This window comes from Macrosteles quadrilineatus, unplaced genomic scaffold, assembly GCF_028750875.1.
Source record: "Macrosteles quadrilineatus isolate MER2022 unplaced genomic scaffold, UCM_ALF_1.0 Scaffold_212__1_contigs__length_174584, whole genome shotgun sequence".
NCBI classification, from domain to species: Eukaryota; Metazoa; Arthropoda; class Insecta; order Hemiptera; family Cicadellidae; genus Macrosteles; species Macrosteles quadrilineatus.
The window spans coordinates 62,527-90,347 of NW_026542805.1; the positions used below are offsets into that span (position 1 = coordinate 62,527).

Consider the following 27,821-nt stretch of genomic DNA (forward strand, 5'->3'; position numbering starts at 1 on the left):
TTGTTTTTGTTTACTGATTCTGAGTCGTTAGGAGTATATGATTGATATGTATAATCAATGATTCTAATATAATATTGTATACAATTACACAAATCTAAGGCTTAGGAGGCAGACGATTTCAGTTTCATTTATACTTTTAGTTTTAAACCTGCAAAATTAAAATAAAGAATCATGGCGGCAACAACTAACATGTTTGGTGTACTCGTGATTGGCAGAATGGTAAGTGTTTATATTAGTTTAGCCTGGTCAAATAGTACGGGATTGTTAAAATTAATTAGTTTATTGTTAACTTATTTAGTTGGCCTAGGCTATTCTAGCATAGACATAGACCTATGCTACTGAATCAAATCGAATCAAATCATTTATTTGGCCATTCATTGTAGGCCTACAATAGGCTAAGTCAAAAGTCATGAGCATTAAATAAAACATGCACACATTGTAGGTACCGTACTAAATTAAAATCATAAAAAAGCAAACATGCTAGCATATAAAGCAAAAAAGTACAAAGCAAAGAACATCTGCAAAACATTACCAAGCAATAGGCCTACATTACAAGTCAGATACCGGTACAAAAAATCATGCTAGAGAGGTCTTATTCATAAAATTCTTCCATGCTATAGAATGGGTTTGATGTGAGGCATGATTTTATGGTTTTTGAAAATTTGGCTTTAGATAACAATAACTTACACAGAGGATACACGTCCGGTAACCGGACATGGATTAGGCGTCCAGCGGTGCCGTCACCGGGTTGTGGGGGCCCGTAACGCCATTACCTCAAAGATATGATGATTAGCCATCAGTGTTCGTGGTAGTGGATAGAGTGCTCGGCTGATATGCAAGAGGTAACTTACCTCGTTCGAATCCCATCGGTAACCTTAACTTTTTGTCAAAGATTTCGCTTTGAATGCCATTTCTTCTTAACTGTACATATCTTGTTAGAATTTTTGGCATTTTTAATTTTATTTGGTAATTATTTGGACGTAGTGACTACTCGCAAAAGTGAAATTTTTGTTTTTCATAATGACCTAAATTTCACGCTGAATCCGAAAATGACGTTTTTAATTTTCGGAAAATACCGGAAATTCCCGAAAAAAGGGAAAAACGGGAAAAATTTTTTTTTACTCAAAATACGTCATGTGGGTAGGCCTACTCAAAATACGCGGGATATTGTGTAGATTAAGAATATGCAAGAATTTTTTTGATCCGATGAAAAACACCGGAGATAGGGCGAAAAAACTGTGAATAATTGGTTAGGCTTGGTTAGGTTAGGTTTGGTTAGGTTAGATTTGGTTAGGTTCGGTTAGGTTTGGTTAGGTTAGGTTAGGTTAGGTTAGGTTAGTTTAGGTCAGTTTATCAATAACATGAGTATTGTAAGTAAACTAACCTAACCTTACCTAACCAAACCTAACCTTACCTAACCTATCCAAACCTAACCTAACTCAACCTAACGTAACCTAACTCAATCTAACATAAACAATAATAATAAAATAATGACCAGCTGATCAGCTGGTATTTTAACACGGACAAAAGTTGGACAAAAAATCCAAAATAACATCGTGAATTTTCGGGTTAGGTTAGGTTAGGTTTGATTAGTTAGGTTAGGTTAGGTTTGGTTAGGTTAGGTTTGGTTAGGTAAGGTTAGGTTAGTTTACTTACAATACTCATGTTATTGATAAACTAACCTAACCTAACCTAACTGAACCGAACCTAACCAAACCTAACCTAACCTAACCTAACCTACACTAACCTAACCTAACCAAACCTAACCTTACAGGTTTGGTTAGGTAAGGTTAGGTTAGTTTACTTACAATACTCATGTTATTGATAAACTAACCTAACCTAACCTAAACTAACTGAACCGAACCTAACCAAACCTAACCTAACCTACACTAACCTAACCTAACCAAACCTAACCTTACAGGTTTGGTTAGGTAAGGTTAGGTTAGTTTACTTACAATACTCATGTTATTGATAAACTAACCTAACCTAACCTAAACTAACTGAACCGAACCTAACCAAACCTAACCTAATCTAACCTAACCAAACCTAACCTAACCTAACCAAGCCTAACCAATTATTCACAGTTTTTTCGCCCTATCTCCGGTGTTTTTCATCGGATCAAAAAGATTCTTGCATATTCTTAATCTACACAATATCCCGCGTATTTTGAGTACCCACATGACGTATTTTGAGTAAAAAAATTTTTCCCGTTTTTCCCTTTTTTCGGGAATTTCCGGTATTTTCCGAAAATTAAAAACGTCATTTTCGGATTCAGCGTGAAATTTAGGTCATTATGAAAAACAAAAATTTCACTTTTGGGAGTAGTCACTACGTCCAAATAATTACCTTTTATTTTATGAAGGTTAAAAGGATATAACCTTCATTTGATTTTTTCATTATCACCAAGTTTTGTAGGTTAGGTAAGGTTATGACAGTAACTACCGGACGCCTAGGACACGTATCCTCTGCAAATAACTTAACTGAAGTACGCCTAGACATCCCATTTATATGGTAGAACTTTGGCCTAACTTAGTTCTAGGCCTTATGAATTTGGCCTCTCTGGTTCTCTTCTTTGATAAACTTCTAAACAAATTATCCTTTAACCCTCTAGGTGTCGCATTGAACACCTGTTAATGTCACTCAATTTTCAAGACTTTTGCGGAGTTTGATTAAAAAATTAATAAATACCCCCGCCGCAGCAAACCTGCCGACTAAGCGAATTTCCATTTGTCTGAATTGATTTTCAGTTAAATATACAGGGTGAGTTTTAAATGAGTTCCCCCCCTACTTTTTTCTACATTTCTTAAGATATCAACTCCGAACCATGTCAGATCATTTATTTATTTATTTATTTATTTATTCTCTCAACGGTAACACCATTTTTACATTGGAATATACATTAAATAGGATTAATCACTTTATAAACATAGCATAATTGGTAATAAATATGAGCAATAATAAGAATAAATTAGAAAGCAGACATGAAATGCAAAAGACATAACCAGTATAAAGACAAACAAAAATACATTAATAGGCTGAATCAATTCAAGTGTAAGACAAACAAAAAACATAGCAAAATTAGGTACAGGCTACTAAAATAGTGCAATAAATAAGAATGAAAATGAGAAGCAGGCATAAGATGCAAAAGACATAATAATATGGCGCATAGATAACTACAAAAGGTAAAATTTAAAGTGCAAAAACATAACAACAACATTATTTAACAATATGCAACCAAGACATAACAACAACGAGAAAAAAGGAAACAACAATTGCAATATCGGTAGGCTAACAAAATAAATAGTAAGATATAACAACAACAAAATAAATATATATATCATTGTAGAGTAGTAAGTACTTAATTTTGACTGGGTGTAATATTTTGGCCGCCATCTTGGATCCGCCATATTGGATACAAAGTTATTTTTTCAAATGTAAAGGTAGAGTTGTGACCCACCGTTTCAAACTAGATTTTTACGCTAAATACGATGCTGCAATCCGTTTTTAAAAATATTGATCCATTCTAAAGTTATGAGAACTTTTTATAACTTTATTTTTAGCCAATTATAACATTGTGCATTTACAAACTAAGGCCATAATCTCAAAATAGTGCTAGATAAAGATAAGCGGACACCACCTTTCATATTTGACCTATTTTCACTTGGTTATGATGGATGTATTTTTTTCAGCCACCATCTTGGATCCGCCATTTTGAAATGAGATAAATTATTTAAAATATGAAGGTGATGTTGTGACCCATCATTTTGAACTAATTTTTTATGCTGAACCTAATGCCGCAATCCGTTTTTTGTTATCAGGCTTTCTTGATAAAATATTACAATTATTTTATTTAAAATGTCAATATTTCAAAAACCAAATATGACAATGAAAAACGGATTGCGGCATTGAATTCAGCATATAAAAGTAGTACAAAATGATGGGTCACAACACCACCTTCATATTTAAAATAATTTATCACATTTCGAAATGGCGGATCCAAGATGGCGGCTGAAAAAATACATCCGTCATAACCAAGTGAGAATAGGTCAAATATGAAAGGTGGTGTCCACTTATCTTTATCTAGCACTATTTTGAGATTATGGCCTTAGTTTGTAAATGCACAATGTTATAATGGGCTAAAAATAAAGTTATAAAAAGTTCTCATAACTTTAGAGTGGATCAATATTTTTAAAAACGAGTTGCAGCATCGTATTCAGCGTAAAAATCTAGTTTGAAACGGTGGGTCACAACCCTACCTTTACTTTTGAAAAAATAACTTTGTATCCAATATGGCGGATCCAAGATGGCGGCCAAAAATTTAAACCCAGTCAAAATGAAGTACATAATACTCTACAATGATCTGACGTGGTTCGGAGTTGATATCTTAAGAAATGTGGAAAAAGGTAGGGGGGGAACTCATTTAAAACTCGCCCTGTATTTTAATAACATTAGGTTTAACGAGTACCTAGGTTTGCTGCTACAAGGAAACTATTACAGTGTGTTTTTGAGTAAAATATTGATAGCTTAGTAGAAAATAAATAAATTTGCCAAGTTTGATCAAAATATATCCATAAACAAGCAAACTACAACATTTGACAATATTCTCCATAAGAATAACATGGGAATTTTAAATTTACAATTTTTTTAATTTTCTCCGTTACTAATAATCGAACAAAAATACTTTTATATACTAAATTATTTGTTTTTTTAAGCTCTTTAAAAATGTCTAAAGATAAATCGGGAAATTTTGTGTTTTGAGGGTCAAAAGTGAGAAAAACCAATTTTTACCCCATAAAACCCCCCGTAAAGCCCCGTTCCCATGATCCGATCGTGCTGGTTCGCGAACTCATTCAAGTTTATCCCGCTTTACACCTTTAAACCAAATTTTATCAAAATCGGACAAAAATTACTCAAGTTATCGCGTTCATGGACGTATATGTATATATATATAAGTCTATATATATATACATATATAAAAATTTGAACGAATGGTGTTTTTGGCCTCTGGGGACATCAAAATGAAAAAGTAAATCGGTCCCGGGTCTAGGTCTTACCGTGCCACCTACGGTTATAGCTACTTCCCTATAGGGAAATTCGCTAAATACTTCCCTATAGGGAAATTCGCTAAATACTTCCCTATAGGGAAATTCGCTAAAAATCTAAAAGATGACATATAAGTTAGATAACATTGTATATTTTCTTAAAGCAAATACAATTGTCTATCTAAAAATGTATGATATGTGTGTCTTACCTTGTATAAAAGCAATTTGTTGTTGGTTCAAATCCAGATGTTCCAAAAAAAAGTTTTTATTTTTTTACATAACCGCTCATGTAAAAAAAAATCACTATATTTAGGCTACAAAAACTGAGATATAGGCTACATTTTATTCTAAATGTAATAAGGTAAAGGAAATATATAATTTCATCCTGTTTTTCTTTATAATAACTCTAAAAATCATGACACACAAGAACAGTAGAACGTAAACATTCGTTCGCTAGCAACCGAAACAAACAATGACATTAGGAAAAAGTATCACAGAACAAGATAAATAGTTCGGGAAACGGCCGTCTTTTATACTCACCATGAAGCCCAGAATCTCATGAACACGTTAGTATGCCCAATGACCGGGTTTGTTTGATCTTGTGGGATTATATCAACTGAAACCGTAGGCCTGTCAAGTCGCCGTAATTACGGCAATTGACACTTGTGGCGATAAAATAGTCGTTGTAATTACGTCGATTGACACCTAGAGGGTTAACTTTATTTGGCGTGGTTATAAATTTACTGTAGACTATTCAACAGAAATCAGTCGAGTAGGCTAACTTAATTGACATCGATGCACTTTTGTACCCTTTGATATTTATAAACACCTCCTCTAAAGATATGAGTATGCACCCACTGAGACGTTCTGCCGCCTCGCTAGATGTTTTTGTGTTCTTGAAGCGTGTCATATCGAGATCGGTCCTTAAGAGACCAGCGTCAACGTAACTTAACTTTGATACTTGCCTGTTAAAGGGAACATTAATTTATTATCGATGATTTCTTTTCGATATGGGCTATCGATATTTAATTTTTTTATTCGATATAGGCTATTGATATTAACAAACTGAAACTTTTCAGCTGACAACTACGATAAATAAATATTGTTCAGTATCAACAAACAATAGAAAAATATTAGCCTATATTGAAATGAAAATGTTTTAAACTGACCTAACTAACCAAACTTGCTTGCTGTACCGGTACCAGTAACATTTCAATATTCCGTTTGATAGCCCATATGCCTTTTCTGTTATCAAATGGCATTTTGAAACGGTAACTTAGCCTACAGCAAGTTTGGTTAGTTTAGAATAGCCTAGTTTAATTTCTTAATCCAATAGGTCTAGCCTATATAGGCATTAATTTTGCCTAAACAAGATTAGTTCTTAATCCTATTCTCTAATACAAGCTATAGGCCTAACCAAGGCCACACTAAAAAAACAGGCTGTAATGCTCGTCAAGCATGACGACACGATAAAAGACGGCAATGACGTAGGTATTTATCTTATTAATTTTCCAAGGAAAGATTAAAACAAGCAGCTGTTCACAAATTGTCACAAACGGCAAACAGTACGTCATTGCCGTCTTCTATCGTGACGTCATGCTTGGTGAGCATTACGGCCTGTTTTTTTAGTGTGGCCTTGGCCTAACTTAGTTATTAAACCAAGTACATTATAACTTAGACATACCAATTTGCTATGTCTGTCTGTAATTTAAATGTGTTTGAAGATATTATGGAACGTAAAGGGAAAAAATATTGATATATCAAAAAGAAATCATTGATAATAATGAATGTTCCCCTTAACAGGAAAGTACCGGTACCCTTAACCTTCTTCAATCAATCAATCAATCAAAATAACTTTATTCATATTGCACATTTTGTACAGAATGGAGTCAGTTATAAAACACAATATTAAACTTAATACTACTTACAAAGAAAATTGTTATTATAAAAAAATCAAATTTCAGGAAGTTGGAAAAAATCTTCTAATTTATACAAGGGTCTGTTGGTGAGAAATAATTTCAAACGTTTTTTAAATGAATTAAAATTACTTATATTTTTTATATTGTCAGGTAAGCTATTGAAATATTTAACACCACTATAAGATGGAATTTTTTCATAAACCGATAAATTATGTCTGTTGAACGCCAATTCGTTACCTTTTCTGGTTGAATATGTATGAAAAGAGTTCAATTTTGGCAATCTTTCATGGTTTGATTTAATATAAAGGGCTATTTGATAAATGTATAAGCTAAAAACAGCCATAATTCCTATTTCTTTAAACTGCTCTTTTGCGGATGTTTTTGACTTTAGTTTTAACATAATGCGAATTGCTTTTTTTTGAAGTTCCAGAATGCTATTTAGGTTAAAATTTGATGTGCCCCCATAAAGACACAACCCAAAAGAAATATGTGATTCAATTAGGGAATGATATACTATTTTTAAGGTTTTTAAACTACTAAATTTTGACATCTGTCTTAATGCATGTATGCCTGAGTTGACTTTATTACAAACGTTTTCAACATGACTGTCCCAGTTAAATTTATCATCTATATGCAATCCAAGAAATTTTATTGTTTTAACTTCATTTAGTAAAATTGTATCCATAAAAATATTAAACTCAGGTGAATTTTTGCTTGTTGAAGAAAAATTTATATAATTAGTTTTTATTGTATTCGGTAATAAATTGATTTCATTTAAATATTGGTTACATTTGGTAAGCTCAACAAAAGAAGAGACTTCCACATCAGCATTTGAATTTCCGGATATTTTTATATTGATGTCATCAGCAAATAAACAAACACGATTGGGAGATTCTATCAATGAGGGGAAGTCAGTTAAGTAAATTAAGAATAATAAGGGCCCCAATATTGATCCTTGAGGGACACCATACTTAACAATTTTCGTTGAGGAAGTGTAAGTAATTAATTGGTTATGGCTATTTATGTGATCAATTGTGACATACTGCTGCCTGCCTGTAAGATAAGATTCAAACCAACGCCAAGCTCTCCCTTTTACACCGTTACATTTAAGTTTTTCAAGAAGTAAATCATGCGAGACACTATCAAAGGCTTTTGTTAAGTCTAAGAATATTCCCACTACTTTTTCCTTTGAATCAATTGAATTAATTATAGATTCACAGAAATCGATTCCTGCGTCAATCACAGACCTTCCTTCTCTAAAACCATATTGTTCCTTATCTAATAAATTATTTTCCTCTAAGTATTTTGAAAGTTGTATATGCACAACTCGCTCAAAAATTTTTGAAAATGAGCATAACAATGAGATAGGTCTGTAATTACACACTTCTTCTGGGTTACCATTTTTATAACAAGGTTTAATTTTTGATTTTTTTAATTTTTCGGGAAAGATTCCAGAGATAAAAGAAGAGTTTATAACATGTAGTAATGGTAATAATATATATAGACGAGCCTGTTTAATTATTGGCATTGGTATTTCATCCCAGCCAGTGGAAAATTTATTATCAAAAGAAGTTATAATGTTATCCAGCTCTTCATAAGTAATTGGTGAAAGACTGAATTTTGATATAACTTTTTGGGAGGGTGAAATAATATTTTTCGAACCAGTAGAAGATATAAGTTTGGGCAATATGTCATTTTCAACCATCATTGTATAGTAATCATTAAAGAGATGACAGACATCTTCAACGTCCGTGCAGTTATTAGCTTTAATATATGGTAAACTTAAACTTTCACCATGGCTTGATTTATGATTTGCTCCAACCTCCCTATTTACAATATCCCATGTAGTTTTACTAACATTTCGTGATTTTTCCAATAAGTTATGATAATAATTACATTTAGTTTCAATGACTTCTTTTTTTAGTTCTTTTTTTTTATCAGAATATTTTGAAATGATTTATCTTTAACATTCCTAGCAGTATTACTCAAATCTAAAACATCTATTCTTTTATTTATAATATCATCTGTAATCCAATTACTATTTCCTCTGGTTAATCTACTTTTAACCTTAGGAAAACAAACATCAAAATCATACTTAATTATATCAAAGAAAATGTCAAACTTATTATTAACAGGTGCATTAAACACATTAATCCAATTTTCACTTTCTAACAGCTTACAAAACTGAGCAATGCTATCATCAGTAAATTTCCTACGGTATGTTACAATTGTTTTTTGGATTTTTGAAATTTCTATACTGTTATCAGTAATTACACACAGCTGAGCATCATGGTCAGACAATTCAGTAATTATTCCTGAAACTTTTATTTTGCTCTTGGCTATATTAGTAAAAACATTATCAATTGCACTCTTCTTTGTTTTGCGAATTCTAGTTGGGAAATTCACCAATGCTTTTATATGGTTAGAGTTTAAAACATTAAACAACAATTTTTTATTTTTCGATTCCTCCAACACATCAATATTCACATCTCCGACAACCACTATGTTTTTATAATTTCTATTTAAAATTTCCAATAGTACATCAAATTTTTCTAAAAATATTTTGTCATAACACAATTTAGGAGTTCTGTAAATACCAGCTAAAACAAAAGAATATTTTCCTGCTCGTACTTTAACCACACAACACTCAAATTCTTTGTCTTGAACCAAACTAGTTATTTCTGTTAATTCAAGAGGTTCTACCTTGAGTGCTGATCTGGCCAAAATTAATACACCACCTCCACATGTTAATTTTCGAGCATAAAAAGATTTAACTATCATATTTTTTATATTCAAACGATTTATTTCATTTTCTTTCATTTTATGTTCTGTCAGTACTAATAAATCCACTGAAATTTCATCTAGTAAGATAGACAACATGTCTAGTCTGGAGGGTAGGTGCTGGATATTTTGGTGTAGGATACTAATTTCGTTATTACTATTTTGATTGCAGTTTGTTTTACTTTTGTTGTTTTGACGGAACATTGATGCGGTAGTAGGATTTTGTTGTTTTATGTGTTTGGAAGTTTTTTGGAAAGATTGCAGTTTAAACTATTTGAGCCATTTGAGAGAAGCTGTGCAACATCAGGATTACAGATTTGATCGTTCATTAGAATACTATTGGAAATTATACTATTTACATCAAAGCTACTATTTACATGAGAACTATTTACATTCAGACTACACTTTTCACTGGCACTGTTACTCTGCTTTTCCACTTCACTTGACACACACTTCACCGCCTCGCTGTATTGGAGATGGCCAGGGGCTAGGACGGGCTGCTGATGTGATTGCGAAGATACTGGACTAGTAGAAGTCAGGCATATCTCATCTTTCTGTGGTTGTCCGTGCAATGTGTAAGTGACAGGACGTTGCTCTGGTGTCGACCATCCTCGCCATGGTGATGTGTCAGAGATAACAGACAAGTTTATGTTCGGTGTCAGGTGAAGTGGGAGCTCATGAGGAGTGTCCGCTGCTGATTGTGTCTCCGGGTCAAACATTGTAGAGCAGAGATCAATTGTGCTGCTTTCTGGATGCGGGGAGGAGGGCTGTGAGGTTGCTTTGTTGTCCAATCCAATCAGCTGTTTCATCCTTTCAACAAATTTTGCAGGTGACATTCCATTCCGTAGCCTTCTTCTGGAGGTGTCATTAGAAGTCACTATAACCACTGAGGCTCCAGTACTGTTGACAAAGTTTTTGATATTAGAGATAAAGTGTGAAGGCCGAATACAATCACGCACACAGCCCATGGGGGAGCATATGAGGGTCTTGAATTTTCCTTGTTTAAAGTGACGGGTCATTTGATTAAAAGCTGCGTCATAAATTCTGTCATAATTATAAAAGTTATTAGAGTTCATAAAATACTGTGGTTTTGTGACAAGTCCATATACGCCAGCTCCACTCTTTGATTTTTGAAAAGTTAAATTTTTGTCACACAGGTCAGTTGCACAGGGCTTGCCAAACTTTTTGGGCTTGCCAAAAATCGTAGCAACTCCTTCACTCATGTTTTTTGCATGTCCAAAATCTGCTGAGATGCAATGAGCAAAAGCCACATCTGACAATAGACAATAGACAATAGACAAATAATCTTTATTTACACATTCATTAAGAATAGTAGTAGCGTCAATTTACAATTTTTTCTAAATGTTTGGTTGAGGTGTTGTTTAGTCAAAGACCTGTTGATGGTATTCTTCTAAGGAATAGAAAGGTCGATTAATGAGCCATTGGTGCAAAGCTGGTTTGAGGTCATCTTCTGACTTGCTTCTTAGATCTGGAGGTAGCCTGTTGTAGATTTTCATTCCTGCGTATGAAGGTTTCTTTTCAAACTGTGCCGTGCGATGTTGTGGAAGGTTGTACTGCATGGTGTTTCTCAGGTTGTGTTGGTGCATTTCTCCACGCCTTGTAGGGTTATTTCTTACTGCAAATAACACAACTTCCTGGATGTAGAGTGCTACAAGGGTAAGTACTTTGAGTGACCTGAATGCTTCCCTGCAGCTGTCGAGTCTGTGGAGTCCTGCAGTTATTCTGACTGCCTTTTTTTGTTTTCTGAGAACTCTTTGCATGTTAGTGGCAGAGGTTCCACCCCATTCTACAAGTCCATATCTCATATGCGACTCGAAAAGTGCAAAGTATGCTACTTTTGTTGTCATGTCATCTGTTGCATTTTTTATATGTTTAAGAGCATAGATGGTTGAACTTAATTTTTTACATATATTGTCCACATGAGGGGTCCAGGTTAAATTCTTGTCGAGTGTGATGCCCAAAAACTTAGCTTCATCTTCCACTTCTACATCTGGGAGTCGTGGCACTTCTTGAGATTTACGGCCAAAAGCTATTTGAGTTGTTTTAGACGTGTTTACTGCGAGATCATTGTTATAGCAGTATTGGTAGGCCATACTGAGTGACACATAGGATTTTACTTCTAGATTTTCAGCTAGTGGTTCATTAAACACTAAGGTTGTGTCATCAGCATACATAAGAGTAAGGCAGGCGTCTCCTATTTGTTGCGGCAAATCGTTGGTAAAAAGAATAAACAGTATCGGACCCATAACTGAACCTTGGGGAACTCCTCGATTTATTGGTTGAAAATTTGATCTTGTTTTTCTTATTAGGCTGTTATCTCTGTGCCTTAGTTCTACAAACTGACTCCTGTCTGTAAGGTAGCTTTGAAACCATTCTCTTACTATCCCTGATACCCCCAGGGAATCCAGCTTTTTAATGATTAGCTGGTGGTCAAGGCAGTCAAATGCCTTACTGAAATCAAGAAAGATTCCTGTTGTTAGATTTCCTTCATCTAGGCTGTCAATCAGGGACTCAACCATCTGAATTATTGCTGTTGTTGTGGATTTCCCTTTTGTAAATCCATGTTGAAGGTTGTTTAGTAGGTTGTGATTTGTGCAGTGGTCTAAAAGTCTTTTTAAAACAACTTTTTCGTATATTTTGGAGAAGGTGGAAACGAGGGAAATTGGTCTGTAGTTGCTTGCTTCTAATGTGCTACCTTTTTTAAAATTTGGGTATACTTTAGTTATTTTAAGTAGTGAAGGAAAGATGCTTTGTTTTAGGGACTTATTTATCAAATCAGCCAATGGTAGTGCTAGTTCATTGCAGCAATGCTTAAGTATTTTTGACGAGATTTCATCAATTCCAGACGAGTTTTTTGCTTTAAGTTTGTTTATAATCATTTTAACTTCCTTCTCGTCTGTGCTTTGAAAGGAGGAAAACAGTGGACCTGTTTGAGTTACGTCAGGAGTTTGAGCTGTGGTCTTTAGGTGTTTTTGTTTCTCTACTGTTTTTTCTCCTACTTGTGTAAAAAATGTATTCAAATGCTCTGCAACATGGGTCACATTACTTATGAGTTGGCCATCTACTTGAAGGGTTATTTCATTTAGGGATGTTTCCTTTTTGGACCACACTGTGTTTATTGTTTCCCAGATAGCTTTAGATTTATTTTCAGCTTTCATCAACTGGTCAGAGTTAACCTTTTTCCGCATCGTTTTCAAGTACAGGTCATAGTTCTTTTTATTTTCAATAGAAACCCTTCTGTCATCTGGATTTCCCGTCACCTCAAACTTTCTTAGAGCTTTAAGAAATTCGGCTTTAAGTCTCACTGCTTCTGGGTCCATAGAGAATTTTAGTTTATGTTTTCTTTGTATTTTTATCTTCTTTTGGGGGCAGGCTGCATCCATAGCTACTCTCACTATGTTACTAAACGTTTTAAAAGCTTCTTCGGCATTGTTTATTGAGGTAACACTAAGCCAGTTTTCTTGACTGAGAAGATGCTTGAGGTCTTGCAGGTTTTTATTTTTTAGGCAGCGTCCAATTTGGGCAGGATAACTTGAGTTGATGTGTGAGTTGAAGTTTACAGTACAGAGTTGAGCAGTATGATCCGAAAGTCCTGCATTGATGATTTCTGGAGTGAGTTGGTTTGTGTCCATATTTGTACATATCCAGTCAATGGAGGTTTGTGTTAGATTTGTTATTCTCGTAGGTGGAAGCTGTAGTCTCTGGATGTTGTGCATAGCAAGAGTTTCATTTAAGATAATGTGTTTCCTGTTTGGGTTACACAAATCAACGTTAATATCTCCCATGATGATAAGAGGGGAATTTTCAATTTTTGTTTCCTCAATTAGTTCTGTAAAGGTGTTTAATGATTCCTCAAGGTCTCCGTTTGGGGGTCTGTAGGTTCCCAGTACAAACAGATTTGAGTTCTTGAATTTTATTTTTATAAGAGCTGCTTCAAATAACAGTTCTTTACAGTACTTGGAAACATCTATGGATACTGTGCTGCTCTCAAGGCTTTCTTTTACAAGAATGCAAACACCTCCTTTTCTGTGTTCTATTCTACTATAGTGAGCCTTGAGGCAGAATCCAGTAGCTATGACGGTGCTACTTATTGTCTCAGGTTTCAGTCCATGTTCTGTCAGAATTACTATGTCAGGTTTGGTTTCTTCTAAAAGGTGCTGTAGTCTATTTATTTTATTTGAGACTTCCTGTGTATTTTGGTGCAGCAGGATGAGTTTGGAGTTTACATCCTGACTCGATTGTCTAAAAAAAACAGTCAGGTTGCGTTTCTCTTGTCTCTGCTGATTTTTGCAGTTTTCTTAAAGCAAAATCAGGCTGCGTTGGAATAATCTGAGAAGGTGAGGAAAAAACAAAGTTATTATCCTGTAGCGATGCAGCCTCCCTTTTTACTAAATGTCCATAATGCTTCTTCATATGTTCTGAATAAAATCCTATATTTTTTACAAAGAAATCATTGTAATCCTCGTCTTTGCTCTTTGGCTTAGCATTTAGGGGTGGAAGTTTATTTTTATTTTTAGTCTCTTTCAGGCTTTCTTGAGCTTTTACTGTTTGTGACACTTGTGACAGTTTTTGTGGCGGGGTTTGGCTGGTTCCCCCTGTTGATACTTGTTCCGTTGAGGTCTCAGATGACAGTTTTTTAGTAGGAGTTTGTCTGACTCTCCCTGTTGTAGTCTCGGTTGGCAGTTTTTTAGTAGGAGTTTGTCTGACTCTCCCTGTTGTAGTCTCGGTTGGCAGTTTTTTAGTAGGAGTTTGTCTGACTCTCCCGGTTGTTGTTTCAGTTTGCAGTTTTTTCGTTGGAGTTTGTCTGGCTCTCCACGTTGTGTTTTTGAAGGTTTTGCTGGTTATTTCTCGGCAGTCAGTAGCAAGTTTGTGATTTGTTTGTTCTAGGTATTTAGCATTTTGCAGGGATACGCTGAATATGTTAGTTCTGTTATGATTTCTTTGAGCCCTTTTATTTTTTAATGAACTTGGTGTTGGAATGGAAGGATTTGTATGAGTTGTCGGAGAAATGGTATTAGAAATCTCTTTGTTCATCTGCATTTTCAGGGTGTTAATGACGTGTTCCATTTGATTTTGTTTCATTTTAATTTGAGCAAGTTCAGCTAAGAGGAAAGGACTGTGACCAGCTATACATTGATGGGTCTGGGCTACAGCAGGCTTTGTACTAACCAGATTTTCCTCTTTTTCATCCAGCTTAACTTCATTGTGTTTTTGTGACAGATCTTTTATGTTCTGTTTAAGTTGTTGAGTTTCTTGTTCATATTTTTTTAATGTGTCTTCTTTTTCCTTGTCCAATTCTTCAAAGGTGTGTTCTAAGTCTCTGCGAAGCATCTTCTCATTGTCGAGCTGTTTTAACAACTGATTCTGAGTTGTTATATGTGTCTATTGCAGATCCCATGTCAACTTCCATTATTCTGACAGAGCTAGTTAATATCTGAGGTGGATGACTTGAGTAGTGGTTTTTGTTTAAAACAAAATCTGCGATTCTCCTGGAGAGAACTCGTTTGCCAAATTTGTTAAGATGCTGGCCGTGACGAGTGAAAAGGTGTCTATTGAAATCACTTACATTGATCAGATGCAAGCTATCTAGTTGTTTAAGTTCACAGTTTATTTTTTAAATTTCTTTATTAATCACACAGTCCGATGTCAAGTCATGTAATTGAAATTGTGTCACAAAGACTAAGTTGGTGTGCTGATTTGCTGCGACAAATTCCTTGAATTTTCTCAATATACACCTTGCTGGTTCCCGGTTGGAGTAGGTGACGTCACAAATATTGTTAGCACCAGCAATGACTATAACCGTGTCCTCATTTGAGAATTCTTGTGTCATGTTGGAAATGTTGTTCAATATATAATCAACAGAAGCACCCGAGTTAGCACACGCAAATGATTCATAGTCATTCGGTAGTATTGGCAATAAGAGGTTCCCAAGGTCCTTTCCATGGCTATCAGAAAATATGTGAACCTTTTTTCTGCGCTTTAGTACAGGGATAGCTTCTGATGTGTTTATATTTGCGGCACAGTTTTTGTTTGGTTTTAAATGGACTGGTCGTCCTTTATTATGATGAGCTTTCAATGGGGATATAGTCCTGATATATTGTTTCTGTTGTTTTTTTGGCTGTTGTTTACATTTTAGATTAGTAACTAAGGAGTTAACAGTTACATAAGATGAGCTGTTCTGTAGATCATTAGACAGTGCACTATATCTGTTAGATAATGTAGGACCTGGGGGATTTTCTAACTCAGGTCCAGATGTCTTACAGCTTTTTTTTGGGCTGTACAAAAGGATACTCTGAAATGGGAGCAGTCTTCTGAACCATCAAGGCTTTTACAGTTTTTGCATCAGTCGTATTACTCAGGATGTAAGTTAATGAACATCTTTTTTTTATGCAATCCAGTTCATCAAAGTGTGGAATTGAAAAGTTGGCAAAATCACAGTTATCTAGGTCCATCTGTAGAACGTGTTCAATGGCTAGTATCATAAAAATACCACAGTCGTATGCATTGTTCTGAATTGGACCTTGAACAACATTGAAATCATATCTATCTTTTGAAAAGAAATTGATTACTTTGTTAGCAATGAGCTTACTTTGTTCAATGTTTTTTGATGGTATAGAATCATAGTAATAAAAGGTATTTATGTCATGTTTAAATACTAGCAGACTCCAATGAGAACCACCTTCACTCTCAAAGTTAATTGAGTCATTTACTGGGATAATGAGAATATTTTTACTTGGCAAATTCAGTGGCTGTAAAAGGTGATCTGTATTTATCAAGGATTTCAATGCATGACTGATAAGTGGGTTCAGTATATAAGCATTCACATTCGACCCTGATATATGATTATTTAATTGATCAAAATACTTGTTTAAATGTTCATCAGTGAGCCATACAGGTTGGATCAAATTATTTTGCAACTTGCTACTCAAATTCTGTAATGAAACTGAAAGCAATTTAATTTGTTCATTTGCTTCCAATAATTTAGCCTGCAGTTCATGGTGTTTAATTTTTATCTCCTCTATTTCCTTGTCATGTATAGTAGAAGTTAAGTTCGCTGTGGTTTCATTTACCTCAGTCACAGGTTCACTAATTACTTCTTTAATGTCAGTTTTTGAGTTATTTTTTGTGACATTAATCTTAGAGAGGTCAGCTTTTTTCCTGGTAATTGATCTTGTTCTAATTAGAGGACTTTCCTTTGATTTGTTTAGTACATTACCGGTAGTACTTTTATTTGCAAGAACCATTTTAGGCTTAAAATATTTGCAATTCTAAGACATATATTTTAATTAGCTCAAACGTTTAAAGGCTATATTTTATCAGGCTACTCAGTTCACCTGACGATAAAACATCTTTTTATGAAGGATATCAACCAAATCAAATCAAACAATCAAAAACAACAACGTATTTTTAGTTCTCAAAACGTAAACAACAATAAAAATCCTTGTAGTAATAATGTAGTAAAATAAATAATAATAATAATGGGTTAAATTAATAAAGGTCCTGGAAAAATGTAAACAAACGACACAAGTCCACCTGAGTTACTTGGAGAACCTGACCTTGTCCCCCTTGTCATAGGTCTAGAATAGTCTAGAATAGTTCTTGTCATAGGTCTACCTAATGTAAGGTATCTGGACAGGAATGATGGTGATCGCCGGGGTTAAATTCTCATCTCCTTTCTGGCAATAGAGATACAAGCAATCTACTGAGTTTATAACAAGTAGAAATTTTATCATTCACCGAAATAGGAAATACAGGAGGCCTATGATTAGGCCTACTTTTTAAATCTTGAGAAAACTAACTAGCCTACCCACATTTCCTTCAAAATAGCTCAATCAAGGGTAAAAAAAGAACCTTTGATTTTGGTAAATACTGAGCCACTTGAGCTTGTCACATGCACAACATTTCTTGGTCTTAGAATAGAGATAACAACTTGAATTGGAATGAGCATGTAGACGACATTTTAGCTAAAGCAGGTACTGGTATGCACTAAGAAGAATGGCACCTAGATATGCAGTGAATCCACTCTTATATTTACTATCAGTGGCGTAGCGACAATAGAGCGAGTAGAGCAGTCGCTCCAGGACGGCAAGCACTAGGGGGCGGGGGCGGCGCCATACTAGGATTTTTTTTAACGATGTTGTCAAGCGTGATATGGGCGGAAGGAAGGTGAAGGGTAGTTTTAACTATTGTCACAACGAGCGCTAAGTGCTGCGATCTGTCAACACAATTATTATGAGATCACTGATCAGTCAAATGAGTAAGTAGTGATTCGTGAAGTTATGTCTATCGTGCCGCGCGCGGCGGTATTTAAGTTTTTAATTTATTAATACACCACTGTTTCTTTAGAAGTGTTGGGTACTTTCGTATTATACGGAGGACACTAATTTTACAGCACGCTGCGGCGGTTATGTTAGATTGGGTTAGGCCCTATCATAAATATGTTTGTAGGACTTTCCTCGTTTCGTTATGAATCGAATGATACCAAATGCTTCATACACAGCATTTATATTTATGATAACCTAATTTAACATAACCGTCGCAGCTTGCTGTAAAAGGGTGGCCTCCGTATAATACAAAAGTACCAAGTGTTGTTTAGTGCTAATAATAAACTATAAATTCGGTTAAAAATATTTCTACAAAGGTGAGGTGGTAAGTTTTGAACAGAGAGTTGAGTTCATACTTACAAGTACGGTAGGCCTACACATCGGTCAATCTGACCGTTGGGAATTTTACGATTTCATATTGCCAACACTGATTAGTGTTTGTGCTTACCACTCGTAACAATACCTTCCTCCCTACCCCTCCCTGACCCTCCGGTAGAATATCGATAGGTTTTACCCAGACGAGTGTCTAGGGCGGACGTTTTTTGTTCCGCTGGTCGGTCAGATTTACCGGGTGTGTTCTATACTGTTACCCTGCTGTCGGTCAAAGTGACGTTTGTGTTCTATAACATTAGACTATATTGAATCTATATTCATCTTTTGTAGTGATATAGTTACATTTTCCGGGTTGTCTTATCAGCATACAAACGCAATATACTTTGTAAACACTAAATAGTTAGTATTAGTTCTGTGTATATTTTTAAGTAAAATGGACCGACTTACTACAAGTAAGTCTTGTAGTACATCATGAGCACGGAAAGTGGATGATCCAGATTTTGATGAACTAGTACGTAGGATATTAGAGGGAGGTGAGGACAACCCAGATGAAGTCGATGATGTTGGCTCAATATTGGACAACTCAGACGCTTACCCTGACTACGTGATGCGTTAAAGTTAGGAAGAGAATTCTTGTAGTAAATAGTATAGTAATAGTAAATAGTTTGTAACTCATTGATGTGACTTTGGAAATGATTGTTGATGGGCGAGAAGTTAATTGACTTACTTGGCTAATAAGTGAGGGCCGGGAATGAGAATAAAAAAAAAACAAGAGTTACTAAATGAATTTACAATTTATTAATAAAAAGAGAAAAGATAAACTCGATCAAACAAATAAAATAATAATATATATATATTGAATACAATTTAAAACAAGGGGAAATGAACCAGCACAGTGAATAATCAAATTAGGAAGGTAAATAAAACTTTATCTTAACAAATAAATTGGTAATTAGAGTTTAATACAATTAAAAATGTAAAAAAATAAAAAAATATTAATTATTGTTTAAATTCAAGAAAGCAATTTATGATTGAATTTAAAAAAAAAATTTATAAATTAAACCTCTATAACCTTAGATCATTTATCCCTGAGTAAGCGAGCAGGACTTACACTTTTAGTTTAGTAAATTACAAAATTAACATACTTGATGGGTTTTTTGCACTGCACACTTCACTGACGAATTTTAATCTGCTTTTAAAGGCAACCGGCCATTTTAAAAAGAACACTACACACACGAATCACTCACGACCGAAAACTTCAACTCCCAACCGCGGTGACCGGACCGAAGACTTCCTGGAGACTGTCCACTATTGGTCTTTGTAGGAATTGACGTCCTCCTATCCTATCCTATAGGGACAGCCAATCAGAGGGTGTGATCGTTGGATAATCTTCTCTGATTGGTTGAGCCAGTCCACGTGGACTTGATGTGGCGATGTCAAAAAGTTCACAGCTTGCAGATTGTCTTCTGTCTCTCTCCACGATGGATGCATCGGTAACTGAATGTTACACCACCTTGTGACATGAAATGTATAGACGGACGGGAATACATGGATAGGATTTTTAAGATCAATGGAAGTACATGATGTGGTTACAAGTTAATAGTAGTAAAATGTAAATAGTATTTCATAGGTAATTGTCAATTAACTGTATTTGTTAATGTAAATGTTTGTTTCTTAATACAAAATGTAAATCTTCATCATAAACAAATCTCAAAAGTAGTAAAAGTAGTATTTTTCATGGTTATATTTTTAATAAATATTTTTTAGTTAACGTTAAATAAACAGTATTTAAATGTTTATTTGACTTTTTTACCTTAATACACATTTTAAACCATTAAAAAGGTTAAATTGCACAAAACGGTCAATATGACCGGATGTGTTCTTTCACGTTATAACAAACATGTGTTCAATTATAAGTGTTAAAGCTGCTAGGCCGCCAAACCCCGATTTAGTTATTACACGGAAAGGATTTATGTTTGAATACTAACCAGCCAGAACCTTTGGGGTGTCCGTCTTGTAGGAGAGCCGGCGATGAACTGACTTCTGCTCCGGTGTGGGGCTTGTATTTATACGCGGCCGTTCGCGCATGCGCAGAAGGCCTGAAATGGTCAGTTGGGATTCAGATTTTGAGGAGAAAGAATCAGACTATCTTTTAACATGGGGATTTGGTTTTCTGGATAAATTTGAGGTTAGGGTTGTGGTTTCGGGGCAGATACAGATTGAACAGGCTAGATCAGGTTGAATTAGGTAACGTGAGATGACAAAGGGCGACGCAAGGAAAGGGGAATGTTGGATAGGACTTTTTAGGGTGACGTAGGGTAGAGGAAGACGACGCAAGGTACGGGGAAGGTCGGACTAGGGCTTGGAAGGTGACGTAGGGGAGGGGAAGGTGACGTAGGCGAGCGGAAGGTGACGCAAGGTAAGGGGAAGGTCGGAGAAGGCTCTATAGGGCGACGTAGGATAGCGGAAGGCGACGTAAGGAAAGGGGAGTTGAGGGGACTGAGGGACAATTTAATATAACATTTGGGGGAAAACAGACAGGCGTAATTCGGGCACGTTACAGCGTATGTAGGTTTTTAAGTATATGTTTACTGTTTAGGTAGAAACAAACTTCCAACAAGTAGCAGAACGTCAGTTTGTTACGGTCATACCTAATGCTGACGACACTGACCATCTGGCGGTATTCCTCACAGGACAAATATGCTTCCCAGCTGGAGCTGCAGGGTTGAGTAAGTAGGCTTGCCTCTTTTCTCAAAATTATATTTTAAGGCTATTAATGTTTGCTCTATCACCAATCTATAACAACTATAAAAATAGCATATTTAGTTCACTTTCAACTTTTAAATCAACAATTGTTGCTTATGTTGGAAATACCAGTTTTCCCCCTGTTTCTTGATTATATTTTTCGAATCTTGAAACCCTATCACAAAACTTTTACTGACCTGTTCAAGGTTAAAGAAATACAGGTAAGTTAGTATTAAAATGATCACTATGCAATAGAAACAGAAGGAAATCGACTCCTCACCCTGATTATAATAGTATAAATAAGTGACTATTGACCTTAAGAAACTGTACTGTAAGTTGTTCCAGTATTATTACACTTAACAAGTTCGCTGTGGCCCACGAATGGCAGGCGTAGCCCCGGTGCGACGCAGCGTCGAGCGAACCCGTTTGGCTTTCAAATATTTCAGTCTGAAGATAGCAAATGTACGGTAATGTGCTGCGTTACGACAAAATTCGACGTGGTTTGCCTGAAACAATCACAGATAGCTGCACTGTCTGGAACTAGCTGGTTCCATTGTACTACCAATTGAAGAGAGATAGACGGGACAACAAGTTGATTTCTAATCTTGCCAGAAGGGAATTCTACGGGGAAATTTACCATCAACTTACACCACAATAAAGCACCCATTCAGTACTAAACATAAAAGTACCTGTTACTCCCGGTGTGCTGATGTGCAGAAATTGAATGGGATGATCACTCACAGGTACGAGCGTTCAGCGTGGCAAAAAGAAACTAGAGCACTCACCGGTGAGTGGCCCGCAGCGAACGTGTTAAGATGGAGTTCAGAATACAATCTACTTGTTTCATTAGTATTAATTATCTGTTTGCTTCATTGCTGCCAGATTTGTGTTTAACCGGGCTATTAACAATAATAATGACGCCAAAAAAATCAGCGCTTTCAAAAACAAAAGCGCCAAAATGTTCAATTTAGAAACTTTGGAATCTTAAATCCCGTTGATTGAATTTTGAATCCAAAATTTTAAGGATTTGGCACATCACTATATTCTACATTCATTTAAGTGGCTATACACAGGAATAATTGCAGTACTGTAGGTCCTGCAGAGGACTAGCCAAAGTTTTCTCAACATTTTAAAGTGAACAGTTAGGCGGTCGACACACGGGAAGACTGAAACCCAACTAAAGTTGAATCAACTGTTCTGTGACGCGATTACGATTGCAGTTGCATTTGTTAAATCCCCACACGGGCGTGACTGAAATAATTGTAGTTGAGTTGAGACAGTGAATGAGTTCTAATTTTGAATCCATGTGTGTAGCCCCTGAGCTGTTGGACATAATGTAAGACTAAATTACTTACGTAATTCCCGTCACAGCTCAATAAAATATGTCTATTCAGGACATGTTTCGGTGTTAAAACACCATCGTCAGCTTCAGGTACATAGTGTAGAGTTGATCAGTTGTTAACATCGTCAGAAGATAAACACAGTACTGACACGAATAAATACATAAAACAATTAAACATTTAAAAAACAGGCCTGTTCTAACAGAGATGACCGACCGCACAGGTAGCAAGGGACAGACTAGCTAGACTAGCCAGACTAGAAGGTAATTTTGGTTTCAATAGATTTTAAATAAATACTTAACCAATATTTTGTTTAATTAAAAAAATTACTAAAGTATTGGTAAAGAATTTATTTAGGCCTAAAGTTGTTGAAATAATAGTTTAGAAAATGTACTTAAGGGAACAAATACACATACAATATCAAACAAAAAGAAATAATTTAATTTTAAACATTTTGCCAACAAAGTAGACATTTTAAAGTGTGATATGTCATCGGTCTCAAGGCTACTTCATGCTTTGGGCCATCCTTCCTCATGGGTGGTGGCACTGCGGCAGCAAACCGTTTTTGCTTACTAGCCAAACATGATTCAGTTAGACTATGTACATCGATGACGGCTGTACATAAACATTACACGTTGGCCTACATATTAATTAACTGTTATCTAGGATAAGGGTGATTAACTTACCCATTTTAATAGTTCAATATGTACACTCCTCTATGAAACAGTTGCAGTAGCAAGGTTATTGTAGGTTGGTTTTACATATTAGTACACTGACTCCCATAGTCCTAAGTATAATAACAGCTGAGTTATTTTTTTTAACTTAGGGGTTAAGTACAGGAAATGCACCCAAATGGAGTGTATAAAGGTGGTAAGTGCTTCACTTGCCCCCTTCATCCACGCAAAGTTTCACTTACACCCTTCATCCATAACTCTTTGTGCTTCACTTGCTCCCTTCATCCATGTAAAGTTTCACTTACCCCCTTCATCCATAACTCTGCGCACTTGTCCCCTGCACTCACCCCCTTATTGTTAGGTTAAGTAGCGTACGTACTGCAGCTAACATCATATCCAGATCAGCTGACAATGAAAATTACCTTAAAACATTTCCTATTTGCATTTTAGTGTGTTTTAAAAATGTATTGGACCGTATTGGACCCACTTAGTACAACGATTTTTAGCTATTCTTTATAGGTAACTGCTTCCAAGAAGTAAAAGATTGTACATGAAAAAAATATTTCTTAGAAAAATTGCAGGGATAAGACTGATTAGCATCTAATAAAAGACAGTTATTACTTGCACATTTAAAAAATATTTAGTATTTTTAATATTGTGGTATTTCTTTTGCATAGCTGGCTTTTAGTTGCCATTTTTTGGACTAAATTACAAGTCAGCACATAAAGTCTATGATAAAGACTAAGTAAGTTGACTTGTTATATTTTATTTTATTTTGGTGCAACAACCTTATTTAAATGTACCTACTTTTGATGGTAACATGTTGAAATAAAGTATTTTTTTTTACCAAAAATAGGTTATTTTAATCGTTTACATCACTTAACCCCTTCTTCCACTACAAAACAATTTTTTTTTTTAAGTTTATAAAGGAGGTAAGTAATAGAAAAGTTAAAATTTTAATAGTAAGGAACATTTCAATTTTTATTAAGTATTGTGCAAAAATTATACATCTCTGCCCTTCCTAATGGCCGTTTTAAGAATGAAAAAAGTTGAAAAATTAAAAAGTTATAACCTGCAAACTTTAAGTCCATTTATCTCAAAAGCAACAAAATGTTACTTTCCCCTTTCATCGACTCACCCCTTCATTTATCAGGTGTTGAGCAAACGTTTATTTTTGTTTGTCGTTTTTCGGGTTCCAATGATGCTCTCTTTGCATGTGCACAAAAACAATGTGTTGTTTTTCCTACATAAAAACTAGGGACAAGGACAACTACCACATTCAATTTTGTATATCCCTGACCTGTCACCCTTATGTAAAGGGAAAAAATACAATCTAAATTAATTAAAATTATTAACAAAAAATTATTTGTTAATAAACACAAACAACTTCCCTTATTGTTAATATATCACCCTTAAATACTTCTCACTAATTTCTTTACAAATTTGATGGTTGTCCCTGGGTTGGAAGAACAAAGAGATTGAAATACTCAACAGAGCGATGGCAGTGGAAGCTTGATGTTAATAAAAAAATTAAAGTGGGCCCTGTAAAATAAAAGTCATTCCCAGAAGTCCTTATGGGAGGGTCTTGATAATTTCTGATATCTGATATCTTCAAAAATGATGGCAATCTTATAACTACACTGGCTTTACTATTGCACTACTATCACCAAAATATTGTGTTGTACCAAAGGTATATTGTTTGTAGTGTAATCTTTGGATTGAGACTCTCAGAATACCTGATTTAATTGAAAATGAAGCTAGATGTAGGAAATATAATAACAAGGATAAATGAAAATCAGAGAATTGAAAATAATATCAGAATATAATGATTTTGACTTTATACAATATCAACTTAATACACCTAAACTTTATATAATTTCAGGAAGAGATTTGTTACAGATTATTGCTGTCTAAAACCTATGTATCTATTGAAATGGAATAAAAACCCTAGTTGCGGCCGCACGACGACGGTGATAAAAGGGGCAGAAGGTGCAACTATTTAATGTTTGAGACACTCAACGCCCAAAGTCCTGTTGTTTGACTGGCCAGTACAAAAATAAATTCTTGCAGAGTCGATATTGAAGACAGCTGTTTGTGCCAGCTAGGCTGGACACAATAATCCTGGTTAAGCATTATGATAAAAGGAACGTTTGATTAAGATTTACTGGCGTTATGAGGGAGCTGTCTATCAGCAATTTCACACCTCCACTACCCAATATCACCGCCTGACGTCAACCAGCAAACTATCCCCTTCTTTACGTTAATCATCCCAAATCAGTTTTAGTGACAATCTGTATTATTTTAATATTTGAACTCTTTGGTTTGGTGAATGAACAGTGATATCTTATGTGACTTAAAACTTAAAGGCCACGTGACAGTAAAATAATCCTATTGTTTAAATTTACAGAACTATTGAGAATATTGATATATCAATGTTTAAATACTTGCTATTAATACAAATTAAATGGATTCAATTGGATTCAAATGACTAGATGAAATTGCAAAGTCTAACTAACATGTGTTACAAAACAGGGAACAACAATGCCAAACCTGCACGAACCACTATTTGAAACAACTCAACTAACAAATAAATTACAAATTACTTACAATTATGTCCGGACAACACAACACTTAGGACATACACATATTGGGCAAGCCTCTGATTCTGTGAAATTGATTTAACTTTTGAAAATTGCTGCGTTCACGTAAAATTCCAAATGCGGTTTGTACTAGCAGGGATTCGATGAAATTGTTTCTTTTTCCGATTTAAACAGTTTTGATTTTGAATGCAATACAAATATATCCCTTTGGGATATATGCTAAAGCGGGTAACGAAGATAAAAAATTGGACCTGATTAGAACCGCGACTTTGATTAATTTAGCACGAGACGCGGCAGTGGCTTACCCAAAACGACGTCTTACAATCACTCCTCGACTACAACAGACAGACAGACGGTCAGTCCTGGTCTCCGAGTTTGTGGACAACGATATTGCATGGAATTCTGGGTCAACGGCTGGTCAGCTGATCAATGTTTTCGCGCGGGATTTGAATTTGACACCTCAATTCCTTCAAATTCGGTACACTTATCAATAACCTTTTTAGAACATTAAGTTTGTTTATAGTGTTGTTATTTGTCCTTAAATCTAACTCTATTCTGTGTTTCATTAGTTCTTTGGCTAATCCATGATGTAACGAATAAGAATATTCTACACATATATATTTCTTATCTCATGGCACTTCATTACCATTTTTATTTCTATTTTATTTGATGATGATAAAACAGCCCTAACATTTGTTACTCTGCAGGAGCTGGTAATATTTTGATTTGGTTATAGAACCAGTTCGGGGGCTAGAAAATATGGATAGTAATGCTCTTTTTATCCTCCATAAGCTTGAGTATAATTATATAGTATTAATTATATTTAATACTAGACACATATATAGTATCGTATTAATTACATAGTATCGTATTAACTATATAGTATCGTAACACATTTTCACTGAATTATAAATCCAATTTGAGTGTTTTTATCTGACGTATTTCCTAGGATGTATAGGCCTACTTGTTCAAAAGCTGTTTCAATTGTATGTTTCAGTTTACTTCAGTTGCCCGGACCCAAATGCCCCACCCAATTGGCAATTGTTGGGGTACATTTCAAATGATAAGCCGTCTTCAGTTTTTAAAATAACGGGATTGAAGAACAACGTTATTGAACAAAGTGGCTTCCTACAGTTCGCTCAACAGGCAATTTCGCATAACGCCCAAATAGGCATATCAGTTGAGCCGATCGAAGTCGTCCAGCAACAGATAATACAATTGGAAAATAGTAAACCTAACGAAGCAAGCAACTTCCTTGAATTTACAAAAAAGATGCTTGAGAACTTTTCTGAGTGTGTTTCTTCGTTTCTTGTGCCAGGCAGTCCGTTTGTAGTACCACTCAGTGTAGTAGACAATTGGTACAAAAACTTTGAAAAGAGATTAGAAATGAATCCTCGATTCTGGAAATGATAGACGTACTGTCTTCTGCTGTGATACTTCAAAATGTGACTGAGAGTTTTTAAGACTGTCCACATTGTGCCTAGTGCATACGATTTAAAACGTTTATTTTGTATTATTTGTTTTTGTTTTTTTTGTAAATATTACTAAGTTTTAAGTGAGCTATGAAATGCCAAATAATAATACCTATAGCTCTAGGACTATTGCATGCAAACTCTCCTTGAGGTTTGAGTTATTGTAAGAAATGCTAAAAATTGGGAGAGAAATTGAGCCACTAGCTTGTAATTTTACATATTGAAATACTTACATTTACATTTTAATTTTAAATTACTTTGCTTTTTAATGAATTAAACAAAAAATAAATTAAAATATAAATGTATAGTACAATGCAAAAGTAGTTTAATTTAGTTTTGTTATTAATTTCTGTTTTGTTAAAATCAATAATCATATTATATTATTCATTCAAAATTATGAACAAATCTGCAATTTAGAAATTGAGGTATTTAATGTCTTTGTATTCCAGTTTAGATACTTACTAAAAAATTTCTTTTCCATTCAAAACTGTGCTATGTGATTTTGCCAGTAAAACTTTAATTAATTAATCCTGTGTTGATTTACACTTTTCCTATCTGAGAAAAATGTAT

At 34.9% G+C, this 27,821-nt stretch overlaps 1 protein-coding gene across 1 annotated transcript; it reads left to right on the forward strand.

The window, feature by feature from the left end:
- Positions 1 to 27,732, forward strand: LOC128982355 (protein OPI10 homolog). The gene is made up of 3 exons (XM_054401317.1): positions 1 to 219; positions 21,020 to 21,149; positions 26,777 to 27,732. The coding sequence occupies exons 1-3, from the start codon at positions 172 to 174 to the stop codon at positions 27,187 to 27,189; spliced, it is 591 nt and encodes a 196-aa protein (XP_054257292.1). The 5' UTR covers positions 1 to 171; the 3' UTR covers positions 27,190 to 27,732.
- The last annotated feature ends 89 nt before the right edge of the window (positions 27,733 to 27,821 follow it).